The sequence below is a fragment of the Orycteropus afer genome, unplaced genomic scaffold (genome assembly GCF_000298275.1).
Source record: "Orycteropus afer afer isolate SDZICR_OR568_19922 unplaced genomic scaffold, OryAfe1.0 scaffold00428, whole genome shotgun sequence".
Lineage (NCBI taxonomy): Eukaryota > Metazoa > Chordata > Mammalia > Tubulidentata > Orycteropodidae > Orycteropus > Orycteropus afer.
In genome coordinates this window covers 2655751-2666384 of record NW_006922015.1, presented here as the reverse complement: position 1 = coordinate 2666384, position 10634 = coordinate 2655751, and the positions used below count along the sequence as shown (strand labels likewise).

General features: G+C 38.3%; 1 protein-coding gene across 1 annotated transcript in view; it reads left to right on the top strand.

Moving 5' to 3' along the window:
* Window positions 1-10634, top strand: part of AHI1 (Abelson helper integration site 1) — a 345247-nt gene that overhangs the window by 115027 nt on the left and 219586 nt on the right. Inside the window, 1 exon segment of the mRNA XM_042782719.1 lies at window positions 8496-8692. Coding sequence (XP_042638653.1) covers window positions 8496-8692 — 197 coding nt within the window.

The following is a 10634-nucleotide window of genomic DNA, read 5'->3' as shown; positions in this document are numbered from 1 at the left end:
GCTCAGTAAGTGAAGTTGCAGGAAGTGTGGGTGTAGTTGTGTCTTATGGGGACTGTTGTTGTCTCCCACTTAGTTAGACACAAGTTACAATTGAATAATCATCAAAAAACTAAAAGCCTGTGGACGAAAAACACACCATGTAATCATACAGGAACAGTAACCAAAAAGAGAAAAAGAAGAAGAAAAAACAAGAAAACCTGCAATGTCTGGTGATAGGGCACTAAGAGAAAAAAGTAGAGAAGGAGAATAATGAAGGAAAAAAAAATGAGAAAAATGCAAAAAGAAAAACAAGGAATGGGGTTAATCACGAGAAAAAAAGTAGAAAAAGAAAAAAAAACTTAAAAAAATTTCAGCCAGGAACAGGGAAAAGAAAAAATGCTGAAAACTAGGACCTGGGAGGGGAAGATTAAGAATAATAGTAGAAAGGACAAAAGTATTAATAATAATAGTTGTTTTAAAACAGACAAATACAAGCAAACTAATCACCAGAAAAAGGAAAGCTAAAAAGAAAAAAATAAAAAAAGGGAAAAAAAATTGGTGGAGAACAGGGCAGGGCACCCAGGCTCCATCTGAGCACACAGACTGTGATGGAATTACTATGGGCCCAGAAGGTAGGTGGGAGTGGGGGATGGCCACGCCTCCGTTCACCAAGCGGGTGTGGGGTATAAGAGTAACAAGAGGAATGTGGTACCTTTTCAGTCTTGCAGGTCCGGAGTGACCTTGGGGTTGCTGGAAAGCAGAACGAGTTCTTAAGCCCCAGGAATCTGTGAGTTCGCTGTCTCTTTAAATATCCAAAATAGTCAAGCCGTTTTTAAACCTTCAAAATGACGGCGCCCTCTGGACGGTAAAAGTCCACAGCTCAGTCCCCCTTTCTCTTCATCTTCTCCGTTTATTCCCCAGCCAGCAGAGCAGTTCTCTGTGCAGTCCCGGCTAGCAAGGCTGATTTTTAAGGTTAATTCTTAGGTCCTACGACCACTCAGGAATCTCCAAGCTGTCTGTGCCATCAGGATCGCTGCCAGACTGCAGCTCCGTCTATCTCCTTTTTTGATATTTTCATGCAAATTCTTCTGCTAGTTGGGGTTTAGTCCACTTCTGTATCCTCCCCTTCAAGGCTCAGGGGTCCACGATTATCTTCTGTGTCTGTGTTAATTGGTTTCCCTTTTCTTTGTTGAAGAGGTTTGTGCAGTCTTTCTGCCTAGTCCGCCATCTTGCCGGAACCTCCACTGCCATCAATTCTTGATCATGTATTATCTCCTGAAGTGGCTGGATATTGACCAGTTTTTTTTGGTACAATGACTCTCTGTATTCCTTCCATCTTCTTTTGATGCTTCCTGTGTTCAATATTTAGCCCATATAATCCTTCCATATTGTAACTTTAGACTTGATTTTTCCTTCAGTTCTTTCAGCTTGCAAAATACTGAATGTGTTCTTTCCTTTTGGTTTTGTAGCTCTAGGTCTTTCTACATTTCATTATAATACTTTATTTTGTTTTCTCAAGCTGCCCTTTGAAATCTTCTGTTAAACTCTTTTACTTCATGGTTTCTCCCATTCACTTTAGTTACTCTGTGTTCAAGAGTAAGTTTAAGAGTCTCTTCTGATATCCATTTTGGTCTATTCCTTCTCTCCTTTTTTTTTTTTAATGGCCTTTTACTTTCTTTATGTATATTGTTCTCCATGTCATCCCACAAATCTCTGGTGTTCGGTCATTGGTGTTTAATGTGTCAAATCTGTTCTTGAGATGGTCTTTAAATTCAGGTGGGATGTACTCACAGTCATACTTTGGTTCTTATAGACTTGTTTCAATTTCCTTCAGCTTCTGCTTGAACTTTCATATGAGCAATTGATGATCTGTTTCACTGTTGGCCTCTGGCTTTGTTCTGACTGATGACATTGAGCTTCTCCATCACCTCCTTCCACATGTAGTCACTATACCATCTGGCAGGGTCCATGTATTAAAAAAGGTATTTCCAATGGTAGGTCATTGGTTTTGCAAAATTCTATCATGGGTTCTCCAGCATCATTTCTGTCACCAAGGACATATTTTCTAACTGTGGATCTGTCTTCTTTGTTTCCCGTTTTTGCATTTCAGTCACCATTAATGCATTTTGTTTACATGTTCGATCAATTTCAGACTGCAGATGTTTGTAAAAACTTCTATTTCTTCACCTTTGGCATTAGTGGTTGGCATGTAAATTTGAATAATAGTGATATTAAGTGGTCTTCCTTGTAAGTGTATGGATTTTATCCTATCACTTATAGCATTCTGGATAGATCTTGAAATATTCTTTTTGTTGATGACTACAACACCATTCCACTTCAGTTTGTCATTACTGGCATAGTATACCATGTGATTGTCTGATTCAGAAGGGCCAGTACCAGTCCATTTCAGTTCACTAATCCCTAGAATACTGATCTTGAAGCATTCCATTTCATTTTTGAGAACTTAAAATTTTCCTAGATTCACACTTCATACATTTCACATTCTGATCATTAATAGATGTTTTGAGCTGTTTATTTTCATATTGAATCATGCCATATCAGCAGATGAAGGTCCCAAGAGCTTTACTCCATCTTTGTCATTAAGGTTGACTCTATTTTGAGAAGTAAGCTCTTCCTCAGTCTTATTTTAAGTGCTTTCCAGCCTGAGGGACTTATTTTCTGACATTCTCTCTGACAGTGTTCTAGTTCTATTCATATGATTTTTACAGTTTTTTAAGAAATAGATCATCAGGTGCTCCTTCCTTGTCTTTCTGAGTTTGGAAGCTCTGCTGAAACCTGTCCACCATGATGATTGTCTTAGACTAAATTCTGTAGAGAAGCAAATCCAGTGAAGCTTATCTAGATATATAGAGAGGGAGAAAATTATCACAAGGAAGTATCTCACACAGTTGTAGAGATTAGCAAGTCCTAAGTCTGTCAGTGAGGAGCTCTGGTAGCATAGTGCCTAAGGCACTTGACTGCTCACCAGAAGGCTGGCGGTTCAAACCCGCCAGCCACTCCTGGGAAGGAAGGTTGGGCAATCCTACTTCCGTAGTGATACTGCCTCGGAAACCCAAGGAGGGGTCGCTATGAGTCGGGGCTGACTCGATGGCACATAACAACAACAACAACAACAAGTGTGTCAGTGAGATGTCAAGCTGGAGGCTTCTCCTGGCTCATGTAGCTGCAAGGGCTGATGAATCCAAGATTGATAGGCAGTACAGGTAGCTGCTGGCTTCAGATGATGACAAATCCAAGAATGGCAGGTAAGAGGGCAGGCTGTTTATTCACAGGTGGTGAAGGCAGTACTCCTAAGATCAACAAGCACTATGACAGGCCACTGAATCAAGGCCAGGAACCAGAACTAATGAGGAACCAGATGCAGGATCCACATGCAGCAGAAAGCCAGAACGCTTTCCGAGAGTTTTTGCATATATATTGGAAGCACACCACACCCTGAAGGAAACTCCCTTTCAGTTGACTGACTGCTCATAGCAGATCTCGTTGTGGAGGTGATTACATTGTATCATATGTCATCATGGGGGATAATTACATCATAACTGCTAAACCACTTAGAATCATGGCCCAGCCAAGCTGACACTCAACCTTAACTATCACAGTAACCCTGCTGTATTTGAAATACTAGTGGCATAGCTTCCAGCAGAACAGCAACATGCAAGCCAGAACATAATGACAAACTGACAGAGGAGTGGTGGTTCATTATTAGTGAGATTAAATTAAACTTCTGATTGGTCATAGTCCATCTTTTGTGAGTTTTCTGTAGGAATCGTGTGCTCATTTTTCTGTTCAGAGAAACCAGACTCACTGTTATTGAGTCAATTCTGACTCATAGTGACCCCCATTGTGTTTCTAAGGCTGTGACGCTTTATGCAAGCAGACTGCCTCATCTTTCTTCTGCAGAGTGGCTGTTGGGTTTAAATCTCTGACCTTTTGGTTAACAGCCAAATACCTTAACCACTACACCACCATAGCTCCTTCATTTTCTGTTAGATAATTTATCTTTTAGTTGATCTTTTCAGGGGCTTTTTGCGTATTAAGAATATCAGCTCCTTCTATCACCAGTATGTTGTGAGCTTTTTTTTTTTTTAACAGCTTTATGGAAGTATAATTGACATGAAATAACTTGTATATATTTCAGTCATATACTCTAATAAATCTAAGCATATTTGTACATTTGTGAAGCCATCACCACAATAAAGATAATGGCTATATCCATTATATCCTAAAGTTTGTTGTGCCATTTTGTAATCTTGTACATGTCGTCTTCCTCTAGAAAACTATTATGAATTAATTTCTAATTTCTAGAATTTTATGTAAATGAAGCAGTGTATACCGTGTATTTTTTTCTTTTGTCTGACTTTCACAATACTTTGGTATTTATCTATGTTTCACCACATAGCCGTAGTTCATCCTTTTATTGCTGATTATTGTTCCATTGCATGGATATACCACAGTTTATCCACTTATCTATTGATAGCAATTAGGGTTGTTTCCAGTTTTTATCTGTTACAGATAAAACCAGTATGAAAATTCAAGTTCAAGTCTTTGTATAGGTAGTCATATATACTTTCATTTCTCTTGAATAAACTTCTTAAGTGTCAGAGGGCTATGTCATATTGTAGATGTTTATCTTTTAAAATTTTTAGTATTCTAATAGGTGAATAGTGCTGTGTCACCATGGTTTTAATTTGCATTTCTCTAAATACTAATGATGTTGAGTACTTTTTCACGTGCTTTTCTTGCCATCTGTTTATCTTTTTTGGGAGTCCCTGAGTGGTATAGTAGTTAGCACGGTGACTGCTGACCAAAAGGTGGAAGTTCAAGTCCGCCTAACAGTGCTGCAAAAGAAGAGGCCTGCTGGTTGAGCTGCTTCCAGAAAGTTGACATTAGAAACTCTATGCAGCATAGTCCTACTCAGACACACACGGGGTTGCCGTGGGTTGGAATTGACTCAACAGCATCTGATACATCTTACTTAGTGAGTTGTGTTCAGATGTTTTGCCCATTTTTTAAATATTTGCTTGCTTTCTGATTACTGAGTTTTGCAAGTTCTTCCTGTTTCTGTATCCATGTGCTCTATCAGATGCATGATTTTCAAATATTTTTTTCCCAGTCTTTGGTTTGTATTTTAATTGCCTTGACAGTACCTTTTTGAAGAATAGAAGTTTTATATTTTTAAGTCAATTTGTTCTTCTATGGATTTTATATTATATCTAAGAAATCTTTGCCTTAAAAGGTCACAAAAAATGTTCTACTGTGTTGTCTTTAGAAGTTTTAGGGTTTGGGGTTTTACATTTGATTTGTCATTCATTTTGAGTTACTTTTATAGATGGTATAAAGTATGGATCAGAGTTCATTTCTTCATATGAATATCTAAGTACCAATTGTTGAAAAAGACTATCCTTTCTCCACTTAATTGAGTTGACATCTCATTCATATATCTTGGGTTCTCTATTCTGTTCTTTTGATCTGTTTGTCTATCTTTCTGCCAATCTCAAACTGCCTTAATTACTGTAGAGATTTATAATATGACTTGAAGTCAGATTGTAACATATCTCCAACTTTTTTCTTTTTCAAAGTTATTTTGGCTTCTCTCAGCCACCCCGCAGAAGGAAGGTTTGACAATCTACTTCCGTAGTGATACAGCCTTAGAAACCCAAGGAGGGGTCACTATAAGTCGGACCCAACTCCACAGCAGTGAGTTTGGTTTTTTTTGGCAGATCCTTTGCATTTCCATGTGGATTTTCAAATTGGTTTGACAGTTTCTCCAAAAACAATCTCCTGGAATTTTTCTTGGAATTGCATGGATTCCGTCTAGATCATTTCGGGAGAATATCTTTACAATATTGAGTCTTCCAATACATGAATATAATATATTTCTTCACTTACTAGGTGGTTCTTCAGTTTCTCTCAATATAATGTTTTGTAATTTTCAGTGTACAAATCTTTCACATCTTTCATCATATTTTTCCTAAATATATATTTTTATGCCATTGTAAAAGTTATTTTTTTTATTTCTGATTCTTTTTATATAGAAATGCAGTGAATTTTTGTGAGTTGATTTTGTATCCAGCAACCTTGCTAAAGTCATTTATTAGTTCTATTGGCTTATTTTTTTAGATTCATCAAATCTTCTACATAGATGCAAAGCCAGGACCTGAGAGTGAGTGCTTCCTTAAATTTTGCGCCCTACATGTCTCATTTGTCTCACCTTAGTCTCTGCTCTGAATAGACAGTCCTATCTGTAAAGAAAGTTTTATTTCTTCCTTTTTTACCACTTTTTGGTAGATTCAGGTAGAAGGGTAAATCTGATCTCTTTTTCTCTATCTTGGTTGGAGTGGAGGAACCCTTTTACCTATTATTTGCTTTTTAATTTTGATTATGGTAGTTTTTCTAGCTGAACTAAAACCAAAATAAAGCAAACCCACTGTCATCAAGTCAATTCTGACTCATAGTAACCCCCGTTGTGTTTCTGAGGCGGTAAATCTTTATGAAAGTAGATTGCCCAGTCTTGCTTCCATGGAGTGGCTGGTGGCTTTGAACCACCAACCTGCTGGTTAGCAGTCAGATGCCTTAGGCACTATGCTACCAGAGCTCCTCCTATGTGAACTAGGACTTTTAAAATACCTGATAACAAAATCTGTCCATTTTTTAAATCGATGATTACTAAATACCTTTTCTTACTCATGTAATCCTCTGATAAAAGTTACGGCTCTGCTTCCCAGAAACATCTGTGCACGCACACTCATACTTCCGTACGCAACTTTAGCAGTCCACAGACTCTCTGAACTTTCATCTGTTGACTCCATGCTATGAATCTTAGCTTTACAATTTCTTCTTTTTACCTTTTTACCTTTACATAGAAAGGTCTTCTGTTTCAAGATCATATTAAGGAAATACTTTTTAAATGATTGTATTTTTTCCTCCAGTGTATATTCAGACAGAAATGTTCTAACTGAACATTTCTGCAGGAAGAAAATATTATCAAATTCATTTATTTTAAATGATTATAGGAGCTCTGGTAGCATAATGGCTAAAGCACTTGACTGCTAACCAGAAGGCTGGCAGTTCAAACCCACCAGCCACTCCTCGGAAGGAAGGTTGGGCATTCCTACTTCTGTAGTGATACTGCCTCGGAAACCCAAAGAGGGGTCGCTATGAGTTGGGGCCGACTCGACGGCACACGACAACAACAAAACAACAACAATATGAGATAATGGTAGAGATAATATATGTATAAGTGTCCTAAAAATTGTGCAGATGTTATTGAGATCATCATCATCATTATCATCATCAAACATTCACCCTTTGAGCAATCTATTCAACTCTAGGGAATAACATCCAAATTTAAGAATTTAAGAAACAAATTGTGAAGATACTTGGGATACATTGTCTATAGTAAGGAAAAGCACAGAAAACATTCTAAATATTCAGTAATTGTTGACGATGATGTTGTTTGTTGTGGTCATGTTGATTCCAACTCATGGTGACTCTATGGGTGCAGAGTAGAACTACTCCATAGTGTTTAAAAGCCTGTGACCTTCTGGAAACAAATCACCAGGCCTGTCTTCCGAGAGGCAGCTGAGTTTCAGCCAGTTCGAGCACTTCACTGTTTCTATCACCAAGGGACACACAGAAAATATACATGTGGATGAGGATTAAAAGGGGAGATAGAAATATAAAAATAGTTTTAAGGAGATAAATTTATGAATAATTATTTTTAACTTTTATTATTGCCATTAAGTTTTACTATATTATGCCTTTGATTCTACTGTATTTTTATATACATATGAGGAACCCTGACACAGATGAGTAAGTGTTTGACCACTAACTAAAAGGTTGGCAGTTTGAACCCACCCAGTGGTTCCACAGGAGAAAGACCTGGCATTCTGCTTCCATAAAAATTGTTTTTTTTTTTGTTGTTGTTATTATGTGCTGTTGAGTCAGACCTGACTCATGACAACCCCTCCTTGCGTTTCCAAGGTGGTATCATTACAGAAGTAGATTGCCCAACCTTCCTTCCAGGGAGTGGCTGGTGGGTTTATGCTTAGGCACTATGCTACCAGAGCTCCTTCCATAAAAATTACAGCCTAGAAAACCCTGTAGAGCAATTCTCCTCTGCCCCATGAGGGCGCTGTGAGTCAGAATCGACTCGACGACACCTAAGAGCATAAAGTCATACTTAAAACTAGGCTGTCCTTCTGATTTGTTATGTTTTTGAGACTGAAATACTGTTTGAGCTTAGAGGCTTAATTATAATACTGCTTGAAATGAAATTATCTGTGAAATTATTATGTTTCCTTCATTATTGTTATAGAGTGTTTAATAATTTCACATTTTGGCAATCATGTTCTTTCATTAATACCCAATATGTAAAATGTATGAGAGTGTTAGCAGTTTCTAATCACTTGTTGAATGCTATAATTTCATGGCTCAATGATTTGATTATGGTCTTCCTGTAGTGATTTGAACTCTTTATGGATTCATTTGTCCAGTTGTCCAGCAGGAGGCTGAAATGTTCAAATGCTACAGTGGAACCTTCCCATTACCTGGAATACACCAAAGTCAAGATGCATTATGCACTCATGCTAAGCTGCCCTATCAAAGCTCTTTTCACACTGATGAATCTGTCCACACTGCAAACTCCTTGCTGAAGATGCAGCAAGTAAAACAGAGGCTTGATTCTGTCACAGTAAGTTAATTATTTTATGTGGTTCAGAAGTTAGAAATTCTAAAATCATTTCCATCCAATTTTATATTGCCATACTTGTGAGTGTTAATTTAATGAAGTAAGTTACTTAAAATACGCTTTCTCATACTTTTTATAGTTTGTTTGAAGTATTTATTCTAAAAGAACTAATTGCAGTAGTTAAGCTTAGGAGAATCCATCATGCTCTCCTGACTGGGTATCTCTGTTAAAGGCCAGCCCAGAACCTAGTAGTAAGGGAGGGCTCTGAGCCAGAAGAGCACACTTAGATGCACCACATGCACGCAACTCTGCATCTCCGGGTAAATTAGGAGTGATCCTGGTCTTCTCTGTCCTGGCTCACCAGTTTCTCTGAGAGGAGAGATGGCATTTACCAGGTTTAGACACTCTGCCTGTGAATCCTCAGCATTATGCAAAAGGACTACTTCTGGGAGGATAAACAGCATTTAAACATGCAATGTCTGCCCTGGTATTCAGAATTCTATATAAACTTATTAAAGCCTCATACTTCCTTCAGTCGTTCTCAAGCTTCATTGTGCATCAGAATTGCAACAGGCTGTTTAAAATCTGGATTGCTGGGCTCCACCCCCAGAGTTTCTGATTGAGCAGGTCTGAGGTGGTGGTACTGAGATTCTGCATTCCTGACAAATTCACAGGTGATGCTGATGCTGCTGGTCCTAGGACCATACTTGCAGAACTGTTGATCTAGTTCACAGTTCTCAGCACTTAGTAAGATCTTGTAAATGCGTGTTGAGTTATCTAAGTTAAGGTGCTTGAGGGCAATTCCACCATTGTCCTCTTCTTCATTGCCCCTAATCTGCATAGCTGATTTTCATTAAATAGTAATTAAAGTCAGGTGGATGATTTTAGGAAAAAATTCATTTTTAAGCTTTCCTGTTTATCTGTACCTGATCAACACTACTTAGACAGTAGTGCATAAGTGTGCAAGACTGGGGTGGTTTTTCTTGCCACAAGCAGAGGCCAGTGGCAGGTTATCAGTGTATGGATGTATGTTGACAGGAAGGACAATGTCAATTAGAGAATAAGAAACCAAGGAGGTAGAACCTGCCACTGGCCTCTGCTTGTGGCAAGAAAAAATACCCCAGTCCTACATACTTTTGTACTACCTTTGTGGTCAGTGCAGACCAGGTACAACTTGGCCTTGTGAGTTGGATTCCAACAGTTTGAACTTCAAAACTTTGTTATCTCAGACACTTACTTATTATTGAAGTGTTAAAGACACAGGGATGTTTAATGCTTGACCTCAGTTTGCATAAAGTCTGGTAAAACCGAAAAGCATATCCAGTTGCTGTGGATTCAGTTCCAGCTCTCCATAGTTAAGTCTGCCAACTATAGTATAAGGCAAAGTGTTTTAATAATATGTTTCAGTTACATATTTAATTGCCTTTTTAATGTAACATGGCAGTGATTATTTTCTGGGTTTTATAGATAGAAGGAAACTATTTCTGTTAAAAAGTGAGGTATAAAGTGTTAAGGATTTCTCAAATTCAAAGGATATGCATAATCTCTCTTGCTGCTTTTTAGAAAGCTACATTTTCATAAATTTTACAAATTTATAAAAAGCAATAGTACCTAATTTTTCTTTCCACATATACTGTTGAGCCCGTGCCAGTGCTAAGTACTGGGTTGGAACTTCATATGTGCAAAAACGACAAGGAGGCCACATGTTCTGACCTCCTCTAACCCTACAAGGGGAAGGCAGGATTACCAGCAGTAATCCAAGGCCTATTACTGCAAGGCCAGACATGCTGCCTCCCTCCAGCCCTTTCACCAACCGTTCCTCCCAAGGCACCCACCACCTCTCTCCTGGGTTCGATAATTCAGTGCAGTGGCCACACAGAACTCACAGATTATGGGGTTTATTAGGGAAGCACCAGGCTACAACTCAAATTCAAGAAAAATGCTC